This window comes from Loxodonta africana, chromosome 5 (genome assembly GCF_030014295.1).
Source record: "Loxodonta africana isolate mLoxAfr1 chromosome 5, mLoxAfr1.hap2, whole genome shotgun sequence".
NCBI classification, from domain to species: domain Eukaryota; kingdom Metazoa; phylum Chordata; class Mammalia; order Proboscidea; family Elephantidae; genus Loxodonta; species Loxodonta africana.
In genome coordinates this window covers 120,618,476-120,644,215 of record NC_087346.1, presented here as the reverse complement: position 1 = coordinate 120,644,215, position 25,740 = coordinate 120,618,476, and the positions used below count along the sequence as shown (strand labels likewise).

General features: G+C 42.9%; 1 protein-coding gene across 1 annotated transcript in view; it reads left to right on the top strand.

The window, feature by feature from the left end:
* Nucleotides 1–22,707, top strand: part of C5H4orf19 (chromosome 5 C4orf19 homolog) — a 53,231-nt gene extending 30,524 nt beyond the window's left edge. Inside the window, exons 2-4 of the mRNA XM_003411387.3 lie at nt 406–460; nt 14,117–14,170; nt 15,425–22,707. Coding sequence (XP_003411435.1) covers nt 14,139–14,170; nt 15,425–16,337 — 945 coding nt within the window. The 5' untranslated portion in view covers nt 406–460; nt 14,117–14,138 and the 3' untranslated portion in view covers nt 16,338–22,707. The remainder of the gene's footprint in view (nt 1–405; nt 461–14,116; nt 14,171–15,424) is intronic.
* The last annotated feature ends 3,033 nt before the right edge of the window (nt 22,708–25,740 follow it).

Sequence of the window (25,740 nt, the reverse complement as noted above, 5' to 3'; positions counted from 1 at the left end):
CATGTAATGTTTATCGGCAGTAACATAAAACTGGCAGCTTTTGTTTATTGAACAATTCCAACATGCCTGGCGTGTGATAAACAGCTTACGTGTTGTGCTGTTTAAATCTCACTACCGTCTTATTTTTATAGGTGAAAAACTGAAACTCAGGTTAATTGTTCATTGATTGCCGAGTGTCAAGAACTGGAGTACAAAACTGGGTCTGACAAATTTCAAAGCCACTAGCCTGCCCTGGCTAAATGTTCCAGACCAGACCTGGTCCTATCATGGAAAACTCCATTCCCCTCACATCACTGCCTAGTAACCCTCAAGAAATGCTTTTTTGCTATCACATTTGTGATGCCACTTCTGTGTGAAACGGTGGCAACTTGCAGACTTCAATTTTCAACTTTTTTGTTGTTGTAGGAAGAGAAGTTAAACTTCTAGGGGGAACTTATATAATGGACAATCTCCACAACAGGTAAGCAATTTTCTTTTCTATTTCTTGGGGGAGGGGAAATGTATTCTTTCTCCTTTCCATTAAATTTTCTACTACTCATTCTTTCACTACAGTTTTTATTACCTAAAACATTAAAGCCAGTAGACAGAGCAATCCCCAAAGTCTATTTCTTTCTGTCTCATTCAGGTTTGAGTAGAATTGTGTTATTTCCTTTCTACTTTTGTTGTTTTGGGATATAATTCTAAAGTGTGTCTGATGAGGCATGACCCAACTAAATCTTCAAACTGAAAGATTCCCAATCATCTAGTCTCCCTGGAAATTTGGAGTTTCTCCAATAAACACCATACCCCTGAAACAGTAGTCCTCAGAATATGGTGCCTGAACCAGCAGCATCAGCCTCCTCCGGAAGCTTGTTAGACATGCAGATTCTCAGGCCACAACCCAAACCTACTGAATCAGAAACTCTGAGGATGATGTCCAACCCTCAAGGTGATTCTGATGCGCTCTCAAGGTTAGGAGCGAGGTCCTAGGATCACGACCTTTCCTTCCCTTTATCTCTATCTTGGCCTTCTTCCCAAGCCCCCAGACATTTTTATCTTTACCCTGTTTGGAGATATGACCTGCTATGTATCTTACTCCAGTGGACCTAGCCTATTTCTCCCTAGTCTGTATACCCTGAAAGTAATATGTGCATTATCCTTATTCTCCCTGAAAAATTCTAGATTACCATATTGCCTCCTCTGTGCGAATCGTTATCTCCCTTTAAAGTTCATGTCATCTGCCTGTTTCTTCCTTTCTCATACCTTGTTGCTATCATTTGGAGACTTCTCAGCTACCCCAGGTCATTCAATATCATAGGCCCAAAGCCTTCTTGACTTTCTGCACACTACCCATCCTCACTCCTACTACATTCCAGTCACCCACTATGGCTACTTCCTCGACCATGTCATTAACCATAAACTCTAATACATCAATGTCAAAACATCTCCTATCTCTCCACATTTCTCATGCGGACAGGTACCAGATCACTGGCTTTTTTTTAAATCTCATTAAGCCCCACAGTCTCCAAGATTTCCCCTTCTCCCTTTGCCACACTCCTTGCCATACTACCTTACCTATCTAATGTAGACTCCATAGTCCATTGCTACAGCCCCTCTTGCCAGCACTCTCAGGGTCCAAGTTCTCTTGTCTTTTACCTCAGCCTGGGATCAGTCTAATAGCCCACATTTTCTGAACCTTTACCCAGTGTCTGCTAGACACTGCTGGGTGAGGGAAAACAATGCAGGAACAATACATAATAACATCATTCAAATCTTTTGTTGTCAACTACATACAGTTGGCTCTCAGCACTGTTCAGCCATCTTTCAAAAGCTGTTCTTTTTCCCATGGCATGCCATTACTAACCTTTGACACTTTGAGATTTCACTCATAACACTCCAGCAGACAACCTTGCCAACCATATCACCAAGAAACTCAAGGCTTACACTCCTCTAGCTTCTCACCCCCACATTTAGAAATTTATTCTCACTTACACTCCACCCACCTCTTTCCCTCTGGGATCCAAGAAAAAAGTGTGTATCTCTTCCCCATTGCCGTCGAGTTGATACTGACTCATAGTGACCCTGTAGGACAGAGTAGAACTGCCCCGTAGGGTTTTGAAGGAGCACCTGGTGGATTTGAACTGCCAACCTTTTGATTAGCAGCTCTAGTGCTTAACCAGTACACCACCAGGGTTTTCTATCCCTTCACCAGTGCTCTTGAATTGATCAGCTATACTTTCCCTCACTCTCTCTGTTATCTTCAATTTCTTTCAACTTTATTTTTCCTCCTAAGCATATATAAAGTATAGTTATCTGTTACTCCCTGCAAAACCATTCCACAAGCCTATATCCTGCTCCTTTATGGAATCCACAACGACTGCTCCCCTCCCAGGGCAACCTCAGCAAGAGTTTGCTCACTTTCATATGTCCCATTCATTCCTCTGCCCACTGCAGCCCAACACCTACCTCCATTGTTCTGTAACATTCTCTCACCTCTTACCATTAACCTCTTTGTTAACAAATCCAGTGGGCACTTTCCATCTTATCTTTTCTTATCTCTAAGGTATTTGACACTCTTTAGTGGAGGACTCCTTCATTTTTAACCCCCTCCTCTCTTGGTTCTTGATAATAATGCCTTGTTCCCCTCCTCTCTTTCTGAGAATAAGTGTCAGTCTCCCTCACGGACTTTCTTTCCTCACCTCTTAAGTGCAGCACTTGGGATAGTACACTGAACAGGAGTCACAGGCTCTGCCCTCCTTGTAGATCTTATGGTTGAGAAGGCAAGAAAGACATCAGACAATTGATTAAATTAAGCAATTTGAGTTGTGACATGGGTGGCTGCTAACCGAAGGGTTGGCAGTTCGAACCCAGTAGCCACTCTGCGGGAGAAGGATGTGACAGTCTGCTTCCGTAAAGATTACCCCAAACCAAACCCGTTGCCATCGAGTTGATTCCGACTCATATCAACCCTATAGGACAGAGTGGAACTGCCCCATAGGGTTTCCAAGGAGCACCTGGAGGATTTGAACTGCCCACCTGTTCCTTAGCAGCTGAACTCTTAACTACTATGCCACCAGAATTTCCTCCATAAAGTTTACAGCCTTGGAAACCCTATGGGGCAGTTCTACTTTGTCCTATAGGGTTGCTATGAGCCAGAATTGACTGATGGCAATGGGTTTTTTATACCAAGTCCCTGGAAATTAGACTAAAATAACTGCTTTATGCTGCCATCTGGTGGTATACAGATAAAATCACACCTATAAAATTCTGTCTGAGCCGAATCAAGAGGTTGCAGTTGGCGTTTGCAAAAGCTACTGAAGCATAAACTGCTTCTGTTGTGTAATCTAAAAAAACACAGATGCTAGAATATATCAGTAATAACAATGAAAACAGTAACAAGATTGATAATAGCTATGCTATAACACTTTCTGTGCTCCATAAAATAGGGTTTATCAATGGCTGGGTTTTTTGGAAGTAGATCACCAGGCCTTCCTTCGGCAGCACTCTGGGTGGACCTACAACCTGTCAGCAGCTGAGAGCTCGAACAAGGAACTCAATAAAGAGTTGTTGAGTCAGTTAAGATGTTGAGTAATGACTATGACCATTCAGCAAATGTCTGTCTTAAGGACAGCCAACCAACTAATTATTATATCAGAAAAGAAAAAAAAATACTATCAGATCTTGAATAGAGGAAAGAACCATGTGAAATGTTTTGAAGATCCGTAAAAATGGTCCTGATGTACTAGTTAGTATAAGGACCACAGAAAGAAAAAATGGAGCAAAAAATCATCTTGTTCCCACATTTAACACCAACATCAAAGATGCTGTGAAGCCAGCAGCATCAATTCATGGCACCAGGGCATGGCTTGTTCCTCAGAGCTCATGCAATGGAGACTCCCTAGAAATAATGTAGACGCCCTCTTCTGGTGAACAACACCATGAAGATGAGCCTTGGGAAAAGGCCAGAGAGGCAACCCTTTAAATGGTCCAATTTGAGTGGGCCCAAGACAGAGTCTTCCACCAAGAAATGCCAATTTCAATCCTGATATTTCACAGAGACTGATTCCTTTATATATATTAAAACTTACTTTTCACATGTTCCACTGTTAAAATGCAGGTATGCCAGCCAGTGTTCTGGGGCCCACTGGGAGCCCTCCAGCACAGTAGCCTGTACCTCCCCAGCCCATTCCCAGCAGAAAATCAGGTCCAGCGGATGTCACCTCCTCCAGCTACTGAGTATCCTGATTTGAGTCCTCATACCTCCCAGGGACTTTGCTGTTAACACCCTCTTTCCCCACCTCAAGGCTTCAGGGTGTTGGTTAGTGGTTCTTCTTGGCAGAGAGGCTGGAGAGACATCTACCAAAGAACTGCAGACCTGAGAGAACAAGACAGAGAACTGGGCCCGAAAGGAAAAGCTTTTCCATTCAGTTGGGATCATGGGCTGGAGTGAGTGTGGACTTGGGAACCCAATAGACCTCAGCTTCAATCTCTCTGCACTACCTCTTACTAGTGGCATCATGATGGCATGAGCGCGCGTACAAACCACCAAGCGAGCTTCTCCACCCACAGAAGGGCGATATTGACGCCTGCCTTGCAGCATGGTTTCAGGATTAAATGAGATGAGCAGAAGTCCCCCATCTCTTCCCAATAGCATTTAGGTTGGAAGAGAGCTTTGACCTCATAGACTCATTTTGCAGACAGAGAAACTGAGGAGTCAAAAGGTGAAGCGGCTTTCCCATGTCCACGCAGCTGGTGAGGGAGCCGTGGTATTTTAGTTTTGTAGGGCTGCCGTAAGAAGCCCTGGTGCCACAAATAGTTAAGTGCTTGGTTGCTGTCTTGGCCATCTAGTGCCGCTATAACAGAAATACCACAGTGGATGGCTTTAACAAACAGAAGTTTATACTCTCAGTGTGAGTCCGAATTCAGGGCGCCAGCTCCACGGGAAGGCTTTCTCTGTCTCTCTGTTGGCTCTGGAGAAGGGTCCTTGTCATCTTTTCTCTGGTCAAGAAGCTTCTCAGTGCAGGGAGCCTGGGTCCGAAGGAGGTGCTATTCTCCTGGCTCTTGTTTCTTGGTGGTATGAGGTCCCCATGTTTCTCTGATCTCTTCTCTTTTTTATATCTCAAAAGAGAGTGGCTTAAGACACAATCTAATCTTGTCAATTGAGTTCTGCCTCATTAACATAACTGTCTCTAATCCTGCCTCATGAACACCATAGAGGTAGGATTTACAACTGATAGGAAAATCACATCAGATAACAAAATGGTATAGACAATCACACAATACTGAGAATCATGGTCTAGGCAAGTAGATACACATTTTGGGGGGACACAGTTCAATCCATAACAGTTGCTAACCGAAAGATTGACTGTTCAAATCTACCAAGCTGCTGTGCTAGAGAAAGACCTATTTTCATAAAGAGTACAGCCAAGAAAACCCTATGGGGCAATTCTACTCCGTCACATGGGATCGCTCTGTGTCGAAATTGACTCGATGGCACCTAACAACAACAGGGCTGCTGTAACGAAATACCACAAACTGGTAGTTTATAAGAATAGAAATTTATTGTCTCAGTTCTAGAGGCTAGAAGTCCAAATCAGCATGTCAGCAGGACTGCGTTCTCTAGGGCTCTAGGGGAAGAGCCGTTGGTAACTGTCTCGGGTATTCCTTGCCTTGGAGCTGCAGCCCATCTGCCTGTGTCTTCAAATGGCCATCTTCCCTCTGTCTCTCTGTGACTGTTTTCTATGATCACCACTCAGAATGGATTAGGACCAATCTACTTCTTCAGTATGGCCTCATACTAACTTACCTGATACTATCTTAAAAGACTCCATTTCCAAACAAGGCCATGTTCACAGGTACTAGGGTTAGGACTGCAACCTATCCTTTTTTAGGGATACAATTCAATTCTTAACACATGTCTAGGACACAAATTTCCTAACGCCTGGGCACAGACTCTACTGGGCTAAACTTACCCAAATACCAGTATGGGCACAAAACTCCCCTGATGATAAGAACTGTCATTTCAACAGTTTTTCCCAAAGTGTTCCATAGAAGACAAGTCCTTTTGGTGGTTGTGAGGTAAAGAATTTAACTTTACCCAGAGAATTTGGTCTTTGTCTGCAGTTCCTGAGAGATAGCCTCTAAAACCTTGCAATTTTCCAAGTGATCGAAGTGTCTTAAATGAGGCCTTCAGACCATACCTAACAGGTTATGCTAATGAAGTGACTCTTAGGTGGGGGCTGGCCAGGCCAGAAGTACCCACCCAGGACATCAGTTGACCTCAGGAGAGGGAGGCATGATTCAATCAAACATGCCTATGTAATGAGGCCCAAAAAGGGTCTAGAATGTGGAAGCTCCCTGGGCTTCCTGGTTGATGATAAATATTGATGCACTGTGGGAGGCTAGCGAGTCTCTTTAGAGACATGGAAGCTTGGTGTTGACAACCATCCCAGAGTTCACCTTGTGCTTCTCTTCATTTGTACCCTTTAGCTGTAATAAAAGTGTAATGATAAATATTAGTACTTTCCTGAGTTCTGTGAATTGCTCTAGTGAATTATTGAACCAAGGAAATAGTGGAAACCAGCAGGTCAGATGCGAGGAGGTCTGGGGATCCTGGTATTCTGAGAGGGTGTAGTGAAACCCTGAGTTTGTAGCCAGCAGGTTAGAAGTGAGGGAGGCCCTGGGGGATGCCCAAGCTTACAGCTGGCATCATGAAGAGGGTGGAGGGAACCCCCGAATTTGTAGTCAATAGATCAGAAGTGAGGATATTATGGGAACCCCCAAGCTTGCCCTGGTCCCCTGAGGTCTTGGGCACACTTGGCAGTCTGGAGGACCGTGCCTTTTAACTTGTGAGGCCTGACCTAGTTCCAAGTGGTTAGAGTCAGAGGAAGAAACACTGCTGGCGCTGTTAGGAACACAATTGAATAGATAGATGGCAGTTGATCTTTATAGCTGTTAACAAGCCTTTTATGGAGGAAAAAAAAAACTCTATGGTCAAATAATTTGGGGAAATATTGGGTTAAACAAAGTGAAGTAGTTCCGTTTAATTACCGTGAATGTCATCACCATTAATCTCTACGGTTCCCCAACCTGTGTGACCAGGGGACCCTCTTGGGGAAGAAAATATATTAATACCTATCTGCACACAAACCATCAAACTCAGTTCTGGGTGATACTAGCTATATATATAGCATGTGGACTATGGAGAATGCATAAAATGGACTATCTGGTGGTCCTGATAGTAAAGACCTATTTTTCAGGCTTTCCCTCATCAAAATAACAAAAAGCTTAGCAGCCTCTTTAGGAGAAAAATAAGCACACCAGAAAAATTTGTTCCAGTGAGTTTTCCAAGTCTGCTAGAAAGGAGGAAATAGTTCCACTGAAAATATAGACTGGGTAGTCAAGAATTTCCCTTCTAGCCCATTTTCTACTGTGAAGTTGGGCAGGCAGTCTAATAGCTTCTGTTAAGGGGGCTCAGCGCTAGGAGCTTTCATTCTTTCCTCTTGAGTTGAGGAGCTCAGTACCCAGAAACCACTCACAAAATAGTTGTTGACTTCGCAGGCTGGCCAGGTTGTGTCAATTCCCAGACTGTGTTTTCTAAACATTAAGCAAGTTGGTTTTTCAAAACAGCTGAAATTTAAGTATTTAATTTTATTGTCTCTCTCTTCCAAGTACTCCAGCTTCACTATAAATTCACACCACAGCTTCACAGTGGTTAAAAGCTTGTTGAATAGAATCCTTGAAGTACAGTGGAGGTTTTGCTGTTTCCCAAGCTGAAAAAGAGGAAGCAGTCTCTCCCATTTCCCTCAGCTCATGGACTTGACTTTTAATTTTGGACCACTGGGTAGTATGAGATTTGATGGTGGAAAGAGTTAGACCCACTATTGAAATAACGTATAAAATTTCACACCCATCACTTATTCCTTCACACCTGTCACTCACCAATCATTCCTTCATTTAGACAACAAGTATGAAGTGCCACTGTGTGTTGGATTCTGCACTGGGTGTTGCCTGTGAGGAGCCTGTGATGAGGTAGGGGAGGCACACTGCAAACAGCTGTGGGAGCCTGTCTCAGTTTCCTACTCCTACTGTAACAGAACTACCATGACTGGGTGGTTTTAGAGAACAGGAATCTATTTTCTCACAGTTCAGAAGGCTAGAAGTCCAAATTCAGGGCAGAGCCTCTCTCTGTCTGCTCTGGAAGAAAAATCCTTGTCCAGCTTCTCTAGTGTTCTTCTCAGCGCTCCTTGGAGATCTCCATGTGGCATTTTTCTTTGCTCATCCTTGCCTACTTCTCTGTGTCTAATGTGTTCTTATCTCAAAACTGAGTAGATTTAAGACACACCCTACACTGATATGGCCTCATTAACATAACAGAGAAAACCCTATTCCCAAATGGGATTACATCCTCAGGTATAGGGGCACAAATTCAACCTATAACAGAACCCTAGATTGTAAATCCCCCTCTAAGACAGAACACTCTGAGGGCAGGAACAGTACCTACAAATAAGCCTTCGAAGTTCTACCACCTGGGACTGTGTATTGAATAAATATCTTCAGTACGTAAGAGGAATGACAGCTTAATTCAGAAAGGCTGGTAGGGTTTTGATGTATTCCTTTCCAAGACCTCTCTCTGTGTGTGTCTTTATAGGAAATATCTTAATATCAGTGATTTCCTGTTGGTATTAAGTCCTAGCCCAGGGACAAGTGGAAAAAGAACTGGCTTTAGTGCTTACAGAGAAGTTGCAAGAAAAGTACAAAGAATCCTCATATACCCTCCAACTAAAAACAAACAAAAAAATGCATTGCTGTCAAGTCGATTCCGACCCGTAGCCACTCTATAGGACAGAGGAGAACCGCCCAAAGGGTTTCCAAGGAGCGGCTGGTGGATTTGAACTGCAGACCTTTTGGTTAGCTGCCATAGCTCTTAACTGCCTCACCACCAGAGCTGTACCCTCTAACTAGAGTCCTCAGTTGTTAACATTTTATCACATTTGCTTTTTTTCTCTCCCCCCGACACACACACACACACACACGTTATTTTTTTCTGAGTGATTTGAATAAGTTGCATATACTATGTCCCTTTTTTACCCCTAAATACTTCAGTGTATATTTCCTAAAAGCAAGAATATTCTCTTATATGATCCCAGTACGATAATCCAAATGAGGAAATTAGAGCTGGTTTAATACAGACTTCATTCAGATTTCACCAGTTGTCCCAATAATGACCTTTTTAGCAAAAGAAAATTCCAGATCACGAATTGCACTCAGTTGTCATGTCTCTTTAGCTTCCTTTAGCCTGGAATAGTTTCTCAGTCTTCCTTTGTTTTTCCTAACATTACATTTTTAAGAGTACAGAACAGTTATTTTTGCAGAATATCCCTCAGTTTGGGTTTGACTGATGTTTCCTCATGTTTAGATTCAGGTTAGGCTCTTTGGGCAGGAAAATCACAGAGATGATGCTGAGTTCTCAGTGCATTGTATCAGAGTTGTGTGCGGCTGATTAGTGTTATTACTGGCAATATTAACTTTGTTCATTTGGTTAAAGTGCTGTGTGCCAGTTAAGATACTATTTTACCGTTTGTAACTAATAAGTATGTGGTGGGGAGATACTTTTAGGCTACATAAGTATCCTTGTAAAAATGGCATTGTGGAGGCTTCTGACCTCTAACTTCACAAGGGGAAGGAGAATCAGGGTCCATAGCCCAAGGCTGATTCCTATAAGACAGAGGTCAAATATAACTTCACCCTCCAAACTTTTTACCAGCTCTGACCCAAGCCATCCCTCCCACGGCACTCTCTCTTTCTCTGCTGACTTTGATAGTTTGTTGCAGTGGCCACACAGAACTCACAGACAATACTCACAATTATGGGGTTTATTAGGGAAGCAACAGGTTACAATTCAAGATCAGAAGTAGCTCAGGATACAGTTCTTCAATCATGACCGCCTCTCCTCAGCTGTGCTTGCAGGCAGGCCCCTGGCCCTCAGCCTCTCAGCCCTTCCTCTGCCCTGTTTGGGCAAGTGTTACAAAGCTCTGCCAATAAGTGCCCAGAGGCACCCCACTCCACCAGTAAGCTTCCTGCCCAAAGGCTTTCAGCTCTCTCGCTCCTTGGACCGGGAAGCTCACCTCACTGTTGCCTGCTGGTCTCTTGGTTCTGCTGCTGCCAGTTCTCTGCTGTGCTTGCTGCTGCTTCTCACAATCTTGCACTGTCCCCTGGGTCTAGGAAGTTCTCAGCCTAGGGACCCCAGGTCCAAAGGACACACTCTGCTCCCATCTCTTCTTTCTTGGTGGTAGTGAGGTACCCCTTTCCGCCTCCAGCGTGGTCCATTTTAAGCCTAGTGGGATGGCAAAACTAACCAATCCTCTCCTTAGGGTTCCATATACTTTTTTGCATGTCCCACCCCACACAAGGTTCCATTCACCTTATTTGCATGGTCCCACTCAACCATTGTGTAGGAGTCACGAAGACTATGGTGAGTAGGGTCATATTAAGTAATTAACTGCACCACAATCCTGTTGGCCTCAAACTTTCACCCACTAGTTTTAGTATCCATTGATGATTTTTGCCTTAATCAGTTATTATTATGATGGTTGCCAAATGAGCATTTTTCTAATTCCGTTACTCCTTATATGTTTGTTAGCTGGCTTTCTCCTTATAAGGAAGAGCTTTCCATCTTTATTTATGTCAGCATGGAATTATGGATTCTCATTTTATTCAGTGGGTTATAATCTAGTTCTGACTCATGGCAGTTCCATATGTGTTCCAGTACAACTGTGCTCCATAGGGTTTCAGAAGTAGATCTCCAGGCCTTTCTTCCAAGTGCCTCAGTGTGGACTCAAGCCTCCAACCCTTTAGTTAGCAGCCAAACACGTTAACTGTTTGCACCACCCAGTGACTCCAATCCTTTATTAGTAGTATTTATTTTGATGCTCAAATTGTTCCAGATTTGGCCAGTAGGACCTCTACAGACTGGCCCCTCTGTCCTTTGGACCAGTCCCTGTTATTCCTTGAGATTATCACTTTACACAGTAAGCCTTTTCCGGATGCGTTGAATCTTTTTCTATATTCTCTTGACTTCCTGGTGAATACTCAACCAGTTTCTCTGCCTCCTTAAAAAACTCTGGCGCTTTCCCCTCCCCCTCGTACATTCACCCTACTCCGCTTGAGAAACAGGATTTTCCAGCAAAGAGACTTCACCACCAACTGACAGGCATTCGCATGGCCATTTTCAAACACAGGTCTATTTAAGTTTAACACAAAACACCAACACTGGGCAGAGTCAATCCCCCACACAGGGACTCAAGCAGAGCTTCCAGCAGTGGGTGAACACAGCCATCCTAATGGTATTTGCTTTTCCCTTGTGTAAACCAGGTGATTGTTGAGAGAGATTTGCCCTTTGCTTCTCTGTTGCTTTTTTATACTCCAAAGAGAAAGCAAATTTTTGTGCTGTTCAGTAAAAAAGAGCACCCAACAACTGAGTTCTCACCTTTAAGCTAGCTGTCAAAGATGGAGGAAAAAAAAATAAGCTGTCCATTTTAAATTCAATATTACTTTGAAAGAGCAGCATTTTTTTTTTCCGTGTATCAAGTTGAATGAAGAGTATTTTCTTTTTGCACCCGGAAATAGAATTCCTTGCCAAAGACAAGATGTGGGTGTGGGAACAGGGGCAGATTAATCAGTAAGCAAGGCACGCATGGGTTTACATTAAGCAAGGTATGCACAGGCTTACTTGTGTTGATTTACTAATCTGTAGTGCACAATTTCACATGAGTTTCACCGCATCTTTGATTATCCTTGATTATTGGGTAATCTGTCCCAAGAGAAATGCATTGACTTTGAGATTACACATCATATAATGATAAATATCTTGGCCTGTTGTCCAAAGAAACCTAACTGTAGATACTGGACACACAGGGGTGGGGTGTAAATACCTTAGTCCCCACCATTTTCAGCAGCAGGTCACGCAACCTTGGACATTAGAGCCTGTCTCTTGAGAGAAGGGATGTTGCTGGGGAAGGAAATCCTGGGTAAGGTGAGAGGGTATAGCCTCCTAGCAGGAAGAGGCCGGTTGTCACTGCACTTGGGAGACAGGTGCAGCCACATCTCCCTCAGGTATGGGGCCGGGTGTTTGGGAAACCAATGTAGTAAGTGATGGGGAGAGAAACCAACTGGAAATTTGATCCTGAAAGAGGAAGAGTTATCAAAACATCCTTTGTAATTACATGGCTTTAAAGAAAAAAATATAGTTCCCATGGTTTTCCTGGGGAGGAGGGCTTCCAGAAAGCCACAGATAAGTGTCAGTTCTGTGAGGAGAGGGAAGTCGTGGTTTGTGAGTTGGGCCATTTCAGCAGTCTCTTCATTTCCATGCTAATTGCTCCTGTGGCAGGGAATACAAACAGAAGGTGAGGATAGACCCTCTAAGCTGGCTAGCTGGCTAGCGTCCCAGGGCCGAGCTTGGTCAGCCTCTGGGAAGCTGGAGACACAAGGTGTCGCTCAAGACCTGCACCTTCCTCTCTTTCTGTCAGAAGAAAACTGTACCCACATACAACCTGAACCCTCCGTCATCAAATGGACCTACCTGTTTTTTTTTAATGATTAATATTTTATTATTGCCTCAGTTACATTATTATGACCCATAGTCTGCCCTTTCTGCTTCTCAGACACTTCAAAACCCTTTTTTTTCTTTTCTTTGATTTTTTTTTTTTTTTTTTTTGGCCACCTATCCTCCTGAGTTTTTGTTTTGCGTTGTTTTACAAAGGCCAAGATAAATAGGGAAAGGGGAAAGTGGTAGGATTTTAGATCAGATTGTAGGGGGGCCAGGGGGTAGGAAAGTAGGAGGAGGTGCTGGGGGAAGGGGAGGGGTGGATGTATTTTTATCCTATTTAATCCAGCTGATCTGTGAATTATTAGCAGAAAATGGTGATAATTAGAGAGCAGGGATTGAGGATGAAACCCTGGGCTTGAGGAATGGGGTAACTTAAGCAAGAGTGCTTTGAAAAAGTAAATGGTTGTACATGCATTTTATTAGGTAAGCCCCCAGTGATCTCTCTCTTCTGTGGAACTTTTGTTGCACTTGGGGCTTATGCCCTTCAGTTGGTGTCACGGTTGATAGAAACATGCCATTTGCCTCTTATTCCAGAAACAAGTACTACCTTGTTAATGACCTTGTTTGTATGTGTATGTTCTGGCAACTAGATTACATCCTCCTTTAGTGCAAGGCTTCCTTTCCTCCCCTCCCCGCCTCCCCAGTTCTTTTAATATGATGTATCCAAACAGGAGAAGAGCCTGGTAGTGCAGTGGTTAAAGCTCTGCTAACTGAAAGGTCGGTGGTTCAAACCACCAGCCACTCGCGCCACAGGAGAAAGATACGGCAGTCTGCTACCGTAAAGATTACAGCCCTGGAAACGCTATGGGATGGTTCTACTCTAGCCTGTCATGTCACTGTGAGTCAGAATTGACTCAACAGCAATGGGTTTAGTTTTTTGGTTTCTCCAAACAGGGCTGAGTAGTACAATTTATTGAGTGTTTACTAGGTACTAGGCATAGGACTATGCTTTTTTTGAATATTAACTCCTATAATCCCCTGACACCACCATAAGGTATGTATATTATTACTCCCCCTTACAGATGAAGTCACTGAGGCCCATAATCACAAAGCCAGTAAGGGGCGGAGCTGGACTCTGAACCAAGATTTTCTATCCCCAAACTCCATACTCTTTACACCCATGTGGCATGGCTGACACAAACAAAAACCAGGGTTCGTATGTCCTCCGCATAAGGCCATGGATTAGAAAATGACACAGATCCTTCTCAGCACCTCCACCCCACCACCACTCTCTAGTACCCTTCAACCCATGTTTTCCTCATCTGTCAAATGAGGATGAAAATATGTAACTCAGGGTTGATGAAAGGGCTTGGTACAAGGACAAGTGTCAGTGAATGAGAACTCTGAATCAGTAACTTTAGATACATGGAGTTCCCCAAAAACAGCGCCCCTTCACCCTCCATCCACGTGTTGCCCTTTTGCCAGAAATTATGACTCTCCTAATTTTGAATGTCTAGGAAATAAAAAAATAATAATTCCTATTAACATATCATTCACTATATTCTCTCCTTGTTATACTTTCTTTTCCAGATGTTAACAAAAAATAATCCAGATGGGGTGCAGGTGCTGTAAAATGATACAAAGGTAAAGTTGAAAAAGACTTCATCTGAACACAGGACTTTGCGGAGTCACTTTTAAAGGCCTCACGTGGATTCAGTGCGTTTTTGAAACATGATTGAAATTGGCAACAAATTAAGAGTTTGGAACTGTTTTGATGGCATTTAAGAGCATGTGTGGCCTAGGTTTTTAAACTCTTTCTGTTCACTCTTCAGAGCCTGCTGAGAGTGCCATTGTTCTCTGAGACTGAATTTGGTTTGGGTAGAATTTACATTTCTCCGGGGAGCTTCAACACAGAGAAAAGCATAGTTTCAGAGAATTCGAGAAACTGCATCACTGAAAGTAAATTGTCCCAACCACATGTGTGCTTTTAATTTTGTCCGTATTTTATTTTACAAAAACGTTGATGATATGCATAGAATTCCCCATAAAATCAAGGGGCAAAATTAACTGACAATCTTGCCTCCTTCCAAATAAAACTGTCTTTATTTTTCTGTTTTTTTTCCAGATACGTACATGTATAAGTTTTCCTTATACACGTGTGTGTGTATGTAAATACATATATAACCTGTTGCCGTCGAATCGATTCTAACTGAAAAGTCAGCAGTTCAAATCCACCAGGAGCTCCTTGGAAACCATATGGGGCAGTTCTACTCTGTCCTACAGGGTTGCTATGAGATCACGCACACATACACACATATAATGTGATGTTAGGCATTATTCAAAACACATTTATTATAAGAATCATGCTGCTGTAGGTTTCATAGCTATCATTTTAATGCCTGCATAATATTCCACTAAGGGGATGTAGCGTCATTACTTAACCATTTATTTCCCTATTATTGAACATTTATCTTTTTTTTTTTTAACTCCGCAAACCACTTTGTACTTTGCCTTCTTTTCTCCCTCTTTTGAATCTCTTCTTAAGATCTGTTTCCAGTAGTAGAATGTTTTTATACCAGCTACATCTATTTTATGTAGATATATAGGTTTAGGAGCCCTGGTTGGTGCGTTGGTTAGGAGCTCGGCTGTAACCAAAAGGACAGCAGTTCAAATCCACCATCCCCTCCTTGGAAACCCTATGAGGCAGTTCTGCTCTATCCTATAGAGCTGCTATGAGTAGAAATCGACTTGACAGAAATGGGTTTTTGGTTATACAGGTTTAAAAGATTAATTAATCATGGAAACTAAATTAAAAGCAATAGTGAAAAGAAGCAGTCTGTGGTCAAAAATACTAATCCTCACGCAAACTTGACTGATTTTCCGTATTCTCACCCCCAGCTATCTCTTCGATCCTGTGCAAATGCCCTCCCCTGGCTATGTCAATGAAATAAGCAGCTGCAAGTTAGATGAAGACGACATCATTCAATTAAAAGACAAACAGTGCAGTGAAGTCCTGGTGCATAAAAATGATCTTCATAATGAGGGTTTGAAGAGAACTGAGAGCCAAAGCAGAACGACTAGTTTCCAGGAGCTCTGCCGGCCCCACCAAGGACCTCTCCCTCAGAGGGACCCAGGAGGGAACCACTGTGTGGAGAAGACTGATGATGCTGTCAATGGTGTTGGCCCCGCTGCTGCTCTGCAGCCCCCTGGGAATCCCAGGTCCCAGCACAGTGACAGGGGCTCCTTGGCCAGTACTGCAAACGACAACGTTCACCCAGCTCTTCCATTCCTTGAAGGAGGGGGTGCCAGGAAACAGGATGGTGTGCTGCCAGCTTCAGAAGAGACCCAAGTCGTCCAAAATGGAGGCTCCAGAGCTCCTTCCAAGGCAGAAATTCATGCCTTGGGCGTACAAGACCATGTCTTAGAGATACCAGCTCCAGATTACCCTCAGCTTTGGGGCTCAGCGGTAGACAGTGTTGATCATGAGGAAAAGGACTGTCTTTTCCAGAATCATGTTGAGGATGAGCCCCGGAAGCAAATTTTCCTTCCTAACTTGAATATGACCTGCATGTCGAGAAGCTGGGATTCATTAAATGAGGGCGTGGCAGCAGAAGTTTTAAGTGTCTGCTTTAAAGAGGAGGATCCTGCTCCTGCAGAGCCTGTGGTCGATCCAGGAAATGGGCGGGAGGATGTCCATGGTTCCAACGGAGGCAGGAACGGAGAGATGGTGGATGAGGACGCAGCGGTGGCAGAAGCCCTCGCGGCTTTAGAAGCTGCTACTGCAGGAGAAGATATCGATGAGGTATATTAGGTGAGGGGATTGTGCAGGCCAGCAAGCTACTGTCTGGACATAGCTGAGCATGAGGGGTACATCTGCTCTTAGATACAGAGCTGGTATTCCTCCAGCATGCGCCAGTGCAGCCATACCGGTCGTTTACACCAGCCTCTATTGGGATTGTCATACCTGTGCCATACTGCTTGTTACATATTTGAAGTATCACTCTGTTTAGATGGGCTCTCGTATAGAACATGACACTAGAATAAAAATCAGAGTGGGCTATTGCACTCACACTCACAGCAAATGCAGAAATTAAGCAACCTGTTTGCCATCCCTCAAAGGCCCCTGGAATATCTGATTCAGGTGTCCACAAGAATGCTCTGAAGTCCCAGCCCTTAATCCCAAAGGCTCAGAATCTCGAAGCATTCTGTTTGACTGTAAATTCCTTACCTTGCTTTCGAGAGCCAAATGTTAGCCCGAACCTGGACAAGGTGATGACCCACTGGAAGTGCCTAATGTGTACCCGGAGCGTGGCTTACCTTCAGGGACAATCGCCCAGGGAACTGATAACTATTTGTTTAACAATGAGTTACACTCAGAAGCTTTCAGGTAGAGCAGAAGTCACCAGTAAACAAATGGTTAGTCATTAGCTGTGATACTAAGGCACCATAACCTTAACTTTTTTACGTTATTACTTTTTAATCTCTTTTGGGATTGGGGAGGCTGGCCAAAATAATTCATAAACCTCCTGTGTCATATTTGGATCTTAAGTTCATGAGGTTTGGAACCACCAAGGGAAATGGGGATTGTTTTATGCCATTAAATGTCTGACTCTGATTAAAATATAACATGTTTGTCTTAACTCAAAAGTGGTTATAACTTTCTCAGATGGAGTGTCAGTGTTGCTTGACGTTTCTTTCAATTTACAAGTTATACCAGGAAATTACAGCCGAGGAAGAGACCAAGTCAGCGAGCTGAGCAAGGCCTTGGCTCTCTGTTCCTCAAGTTCAAAGTCTGATACCAGGCCTACTGCCTTCCCTTACGGATGGCCAAGCCCTCTCTGGATTTCAGCCTTCTAATTTATAAAAACAAGGACAGCCGTTCTGACATAGCTCCTTGGAGAATATGTAATAGTTGAAGATGATCGAAATGCTCTGTAAATATACAAAAGTATGAACATGAAAGTCGATTTTGTATGTATGGTGTTTCATAGCACAGGCTCTGAAATCTGATTAACCCTGGTTTGATTTCCAGCTTTGCCATGTGGCCTTTGGCAAGGAACTTCTCCCTTCTATTTGTCCCTCTGTTAAGTGAAAAGAGTAATAGTGTATACTTGTGAAGATGAAATGAGATGATACGAGTGTTTTTTAAAGTGCCCGGCACACAGTAGGCACTCAATAAAATAAGTCTTACTAGCTAAAAACAAATCCTTTGAAAAAATTTTATATCCCCACAACTGACAACTCTAATATTGTGAAGTACTTATTATAATGTCATTGCTGCCTTTCAGTAATTATTCATCATTAAATATGATTTCTGAGCCTTCTAACATCTTTAAGATTGACCTCCTTAAAAACGCTTAGTAGGAATATGTTATGCTGGGTTTGTTGAGTATTGTGATGACAAGGTGTCTCTACATACGAGGTCACTCAGCCCTGAAAAGATAAAGTGTTGGCGTTGTGAATTGCAGTCTAGGTGTGTTTGCTATTGCATTTAGTATACCAAATGCATAAATGCACATTCCTTCAGCAGTTTCCCAAGTGTATCAGTTGGGATTAGCTTCATCCACGTGTGATAAATGGCTTAAACAAACAGTTTATTCCTCTCCAATGTAAAAGAGGTCTGTAGGCAGCAGTCCAGGCTGCTAGGGCATCCTGTGGTATCAGAGATCCATGTTTCTACCATTTTAGTTTCCGTTCTCAAGGTCACCTCATGGTCCAAAAGGGCTACTGGAGCTTTAGTCATTATATTTCTTTCCATGCAGGAAAAAGAATAAAGAGTCAAAAGATGCTACTCCCTCTCTTTAAAGGACTTCCACTTATATCTCTTGGTCAGCAGCTGGTCACTTGGCCACATCTAGCCACAACAGAAGCTGGGAACAGTAGGTTTTCTAGCTGTGTGCATGGCCTCCTCACATAATTCTAAACTGAGAAGGGGGAGAATGGACATCGAGTTTTAGGGCGGACAGCTTATACTGCCACACCCGATCCTCAAAACACAAAAGCCTGGGATAATGCCAGTTTTGAAAGGGTTTGAAATTTTTTATTTAGTATGACATAGAAGGGACTTAAGCCTCTGGTTCAGGGGAAGGAACACTGGGCACACACCACCATCTCAACGTGCTGCTAATACCTCCATACAGAAAAATAAAAGAAGAAAATGCAGACAGGGAAGAGGTAGGGTAAGGTGTGAGTGCAGACAGGTCTCTTTCCCTTGAACGGAAACATACTTTTGCATACATACATATTATAATTTTACATTTTAGGACTGCTACAGAAATTCACCTACTTGACAACTCTTTTAGATACTAAAGATTCTTTTTGTGTGAATAAGTGCTTCCAAAGGGTTAAAGATGACCAAGAATTCCTAGCATTTTTTAAAAGCAATTCTGCCCCCTTTTATCTTTACTCAAAAATCCAGTCTCCACCAAAGGATGTCAGAGGAAAGTCAGAATCTTTCCGTTAAAAAGAAGTTCCAGATTTCAGCCTTATCCCTCAGGTTGTCTAGCAGCTATGTTAAGAATCCAGCTGTGTTGTAGAATCTTCTTTCTGCAACCTGGCTCGGCACAACCCCTATCAGAAAAGTAATGATGAAAATCAAACATTTTGGGCAATTCGAACGTACAGATTTCACTCTGAATATAAAATACTTGCTGTGATCTTAGCAAATTGCATCATGTGGATATTGACCATGTTACATCTTGATTTTGATTTAAGATTATTTAATATTGCATATAGGTTTCTTGAGCTGGAAAAATACATTTTACTGGGAAAATTAAGCTATCATGCAAATTTGAAATTAAATGTTTTTCTCTATTTTCCAATGCAGATACTAGCAAAATGTTCCAACTGGCAAACCAGGTCACCAAAAGAGCAAAGAGAATTTTGTATAAAACCCATTACCGTCAAGTCAATTCCGACTCACAGTGGCCTTATAGGACAGAGTAGAACTGCCCCTACAGGGTTTCCAAGGCTGTAATCTCTATGGAAGCAGACTGCCGCATCTTTTTCCCATGGAGTGACTGGTTGATTTGAATCACCAACCTTCCAGTTAGCTACTGAGTGCTTAACCACTGTGTCACCAGGGCTCCTTGAATTTAATTAATGGCCTGTTTGCCCATGTTCTCTAAATGCTTGTCATTCCTCATTTCTCTTTCCTATCCTACTCTGTGTCTCTGACCCAAAGAGTTAGATTCTCTGTTGTCTTCCATCAGCATCACCAAACAGGAGGCCCTAGGAAGAATGATTAAAGCACCCAGAGCAGCACGTGCATTCCTGACTTCCCTTAGTTTTGACATCTGATGCATGGGTGGCACAAACGCTTAAGCACTTGGCTGGTGGTTTGAGGCCACCCAGAGGTGTGTTGGAAGAAAGACCTGGTTATCTACTTCCAAAAAATCAGTCATTTAAAACTCTATGGAACACAGTGCTACTCTGACGCACATGGATCACTATGAGTCGTGATCAGCTCAACAGCAACCGTCTTGGGCTCTTGGTGCAGTAACTTAGAAAATGGAACTAGTATGAACTAGTGCTCGTTCCTTTGATTTTCAGTTTTCTACTATAGGTACAGACACAGGACATGACCTCCAGTCTTTGACTTTGACTTTACTTTTTGACCGAGGGGGACTCCTTTTTGCACAATGAACATTTCATGATGAAAATTTGGAAATTCTTGCTTTCTGCTTATTTTTTTTTTTCCCCTTGTAGGTCAAACCTCATTAATTTTAAAATCCTGTTTTGGCATGTATAATAATTAAAAAGAGGGAAGCTAACATTTGTTTTTCATGGTAAATGCTTTTCCTGTTAATTTGTGGAAAAACAAGTCATTTATTTGTTTGATAAATTTGAAAGTTTCTTCCACATATCAAGTTACATATTTAAACAGTCTGATGACTTTCGAAGCACCCTCAACCACTTGAAGAAACACATTGCCTGCCAGCTGTCATGCTGCTTGTAGATGCTTCCTCCCTGTATGTGGAATTCAGTCACTTGAAGGTGACTGACTGTTAGCAAACTTTTTCAGCTTGAAGTGACCATAATAAACGTGCCATTTGCATAGATATTGGAGCCCTGGTGGCACAGTGGTTAAGCATTTGGCTGCTAACTGAAGGGTCAACAGTTGGAATCTACCAGCTGCTTCTTGGAAACCCTATGAGGCAGTTCCGTTCTGTCCACTAGGCTTGCTTTGAGTCGGCATCGACTTAGTGACAACAGGTTTAGTGTTTTTTTCTAGGATAGTGTATAGCACAAAGTGGGAACTCAATACATTATTTGCTGAATGAATGAATAAAACCTCTTTACCAGTCTAGTTGAGGAGACGTGATAAGCCAAAAACCCAGCTAACTAATCTTAGATTTCTGCATGCTAATTGTGAGATGGTGCTATGTTGTAATAAAGGTATAAGTGTAGGGCTGTGAAGTCACAAGTCTGTATGTATTTGAGAGAAAAGAAATTCCATTTATTCCTGTTTTCACCCTCAGACAATCCTGCTCATTTGTGTAAAGAGGCTTCACAGCAGTCTGTGGAAAGGTAGGCACAGTAGTTTGAGCAGCTGGTGAAGGTTTGGTCTCTATAATGGGCCATGTTACCCTGAGGACTGCATCCCAAATTGAGACAAAAACCTTAAGAAAATCAGTGCTTGGGGCCAAGCAGTGGGCAGCTTGGCTGACCACATTTTTCTGACATTTTCAACTCAATCTTAAAAGTCCTGGGGGATAAAAAAATAAAGGATGTGCATGCGTGTAATGGAAACCCTGGTGACATAGTGGTTAAGTGCTACAGCTGCTATCCAAAAGGCCGGCCGTTCAAATCTACCAGGTGCTCCTTGGAAACTCTATGGGGCGGTTCTGCTCTGTCCTATAGGGTCACTATGAGTCAAAATCGACACAACGGGGTTTTATTTTGGTTATGTGTAATAAGACTCAGACCAGTGGGATGCAGACCCCAAATTCTCATAAAAAGACCATACTTAATGGTCTGACTGTGACTAGAGGAATCCCAGCGGGCATGGTCCCCAAACCTTCTGTTAGCACAGGACAGGAACCATTCCCGAAGACAACTCATCAGACGTGAAAGGGACTGGACAGTGGGTAGGAGAGAGATGCTGATGAAGAGTGAGCTAATTATATCAGGTGGACACTTGAGACTGTGTTGGCATCTCCTGTCTGGAGAGGGGATGGGAGGACAGAGAGAGTTGGAAGCTGGCAAAATTGTCATGAAAGGAGAGTCTGGAAGGGCTGACTCATTAGGGGGACAGCAAGTGGGAGTAAGGAGTAAGATGTATATAAACTTATATGTGACAGACTGACTTGATTTGTAAACGTTCACTTGAAGCTCAATAAAAGTTAATAAAAAAAAAAAATAATAAGACTCAGACCTCACTTTTCTCTCAGCTCCTGTTGATAGGTGCCATCAAGTAGGTTCCGACTCATAGTGATCCCATGGGACAGAGCAGAAATGCCCAGGGGTGGATTACCCAGTAAGCAAGGTAAACCTGTGTTTACCTTGCTTACTGGGTAATCCAACCCTGTCAGGGATCGTAAATTTGAAAAGAGGCTTTGATTCTGTAGGAAGGTGCCGTGGGTTTGGAAGAGAGACAGATGGCAGCCATACCTAGAAGCGGAATCTTTGATGGGGTGAAAAAATGTGAAGTTGATCACTACAGAGGGTCTGGTAAGCAAGGTAAGTGCCATGCTTTCATCGCCTGTTGGATAACCTGCCCCTGCCAACTGCCTCAAAGGGCTGTCTTGGTTGTAATCTTTATGGGAGCAGATCCTCACGTCTTTCTGCCTCAGAGCAGCTAACCTTTTGGTTAGAAGCCAAGTGCCACCAGGAATCCTTTCTTGGCTCCTAGGGGTGGAGAGAGGTGCCTCGGGGGTTGGCTGTAAACTTCAGTGGAGCATCTGGCAGGCTGATTATCAAAGCGGATTTCTAGGCCTCACCTCTCAGAGATTCAGCAGGTCTAGGGTGGGGCCCTGGCATCTGCATCCTTGGTGTGGCCGATTCTCCTGCCACATTTTGAGAAACACGAAGATGACTTCAGGGGTCTCTATACCTTTATGACTACTACAAAATTTTGCACACTTACTTCTAGTATGTGTACACCTAAATGCACTGGGCTCTTGTACTAATATGTTATATATCTTACAAAGCAATACTGGGACGAGATAAGAAATATAAATCAGAGTTTTAATATTTCCTTGCCACACCTCTGGGATATGTGAGACCTCCTTTGGAGACCACTGGTTTAGAAATCAAGTGAACCAGTACATATAAAAGCACTTTCTATAGAACTGGACTCACATTTTTGTTAACATCACAACATCCATATACGTGTCAACCTTCTACTCAGAAGAGGAGCAAACTTGAAAATGCTCCACGGCCACTAACCCACTGTTGTCTCCGCTCCCCTGTGCTGCCCCTTTGTGCCTGGTTTCGAGGAGATGACTGTATGTGCTGCTTTTAAGCATTTTGGAATAGTTAATATAAAACTAAGGGAAAATACAACCTGGAGACCAGAAGGCAGGCAAAGAATGTTACTCATCTCCCTTATCAAAACTACACGTTGCGAACTAACCTGAGTGAGACACGCTGGGGGACAGGCTGATTGCAATGTGTGTTCAGTCGGAATCTTGCTGCTTTGAAAGTAAAACATTTTTCTTTTTGGCATTAGTTATTAGTTTTTTTAAAAAATGCAGAAAAATAATTTCATTTCCAGGTAGAAATTTTATTTCTGCTCATCCTTCTCCATTCTCCAAAATATTCCTAAACCTGTGGAGAAAGGCACATGTAAACCTTAGGTGAACAAGGAAGATCCCACAGGCCAAAGAGGGTTGATGGGCTCTGGTCATGGACTAATGTGCTCTCCCTCTCTTAGACGATGGAGCTTAGAAAGGAATAAAATGTTCTTAATCACCAATTTATGAAGTCATAAACTCATAGGCTCTAAGATGTTGATGACATCAGCCATTAGCCAGGAGACAAATCAGCAAGGACTGTTACGGTATTTAATTTTTTTTTTTTTTAAATAGGGAAAAAATAAAACTATCTGCAAAGGCACTACTTCAAAAACATTCAGCTGCTAACTGAAAGGTCAGTGGTTCGAACCCACCAGCCGTTCCACAGGAGAATGACGGGGCAGTCTGCTTCCATAAAGATTTACAGCCTTGAAAACCCTATGGGGGCAATTCTACTCTGTCCTACAGGGTCATTATGAGTCGGAATTAACTCATCGGCAACAGGTTTTTTTATAATCATATAATTATTGATACGGAAATCCTATTAATATATTTCTGGGAGCCAGCAAGTTATGGCTTTTGATTTTCATAAATGCAAATATAGCTTAGCTTTGTAAAAACTACCATTTGTTGAAGTAGTCCCTAGGTGGCACAAACAGTTAAGCGCTCAACTGCTAACCGAAAGATTGACAGTTCTGACTCAGAGGCACCTCAGAAGACAGGCGTGGCAATCTGCTTCCGAGAGGTCACAGCCTTGAAAACCTTATGGAGTAGTTCTACTCTGCTCCTGTGGGATTGCCAGGAGTCAGAACCGATTTGGCTGAGGGCAACCAACAACAACAAGCATTTTTTGAGCATTTGGTACAGCCAGGTACTATTCTAAGTTCTGCATGTGCATGCTCCCACTTAGTTCACGAGGACCCTATGAGTTGTGGATTTGATTACCTCCCCATTTCACAGATGAGGAAGTAAAGGCTCAGAAAGCTAAATAACTCATTCATGGTCTCACAGTTAGTCAATGGCAAAATCTTGGTGAAACCCAAATTAAACAACAAGCTGGTACTTTTAAGGCCTACGTAACACAGCCTGTCTGGGAAGTCACCCACATTGCCGTGGAACAAAAAGAAGTATGGAATCAAACCTTGAGATTCCTCTGCAGACGCGAAATTTCTAAGAAAGCCTTTGGTCTCCATTATTTCAGGGAACGCAGCGATCACAGTGCTAAAGTGAATGCTAAGATCTGAGAGGTGAGAGAACTTTAAAACAAAGTGACGGAGACAAGGACAATTCAATTTTGTTTAAGTAAAATTATATTTACTGATGTCAATTGGGAAAGTTTTTTTTTTTCTGATTCTGAAGATTTTAGTAAAGAATTTAAAAGTTAATCAAGGCCTTATCTGTAAAATCTCTGAGTTTAATAGCAGTGATATTTGTGTTTTTACAACAATCACATCAGTTGTCTTAGAGTCAGTTGCACTCGCGGTGACCTTGTGTCAGACTAGGACTGCGTTCCGTAGGGTTTTCAGTGGCTGATGTTTTGGAAGTGGATCGCCAGGCCTTTCTTCCAGCTTACCTCCAGATGGACCCGAACCTCCAGCCTTTTGCATTAAGCCTTTGTGCCACCCAGGGAAATAACCATGGGACTGCAGATTTTCTTATACCACCAAGCGTGAACAGCCAGGGCACATCTTGAAGGTGCATTTCCTCAGTTTCCTCACCTGTGAAGCAGAAATGACAGTTCCTCAAGTGGTGCAAACATGAACGTGCTCGGCTGTTAGCTGAAAGGAGGGTGGTTTCATTCCATCCAGAGGTGCCTCAGAACAAAGGCCTGGCAATCCACTTCTGAAAAACCATCAGTTGAAAACCCTATGGAGCACAATTCTACTCTGACACACATAGGGTCACCGCAAGTCAGATCAACTCAAGGGCAACTGGTAAAGCAGAAGTGATGGCGGTGTTTCCCTCAGGGCCTTAAACCAAAAAAAAAAAAAAGAAGAAACCTGTTGCTGTCTAGCCTAGTCCAACTCATAGCAACCGTATAAGACAGAGTAGAACTGCCCCATAGGGTTTCCAAGGGGCACCTGGTGGTTTCAAACTGCCAGTGTTTTGGTTAGTAGCTGTAGCTCTGAACCACTACACCACCGGGATTTCCACCTGAGTAGAACTGCCCCATAGGGTTTCCAATTCCTTGGTCTTTACCGAAGCTGATTGCCACATCTTTCTCCCTCAGGGTGGCTGGTGGATTCGAACCGCTGACCATTTGGTTAGCAGTCAAGCACTTTAACCACTGTATCACCAGAGCTCCTTCTTAGGGCCTTATTGAGGCTTAAGTGAGACACAGGGTAGAAAGTGCTTTGCACAGTACTCAAACAAACAAACAAAAAACCCAAACCCATTGCCTTCGAGTTGATTCAGACTCATAGCAACCCTATAGGACGGTAGAATTGCCCCACAGGGTTTCCAAGGCTATAAATCTTT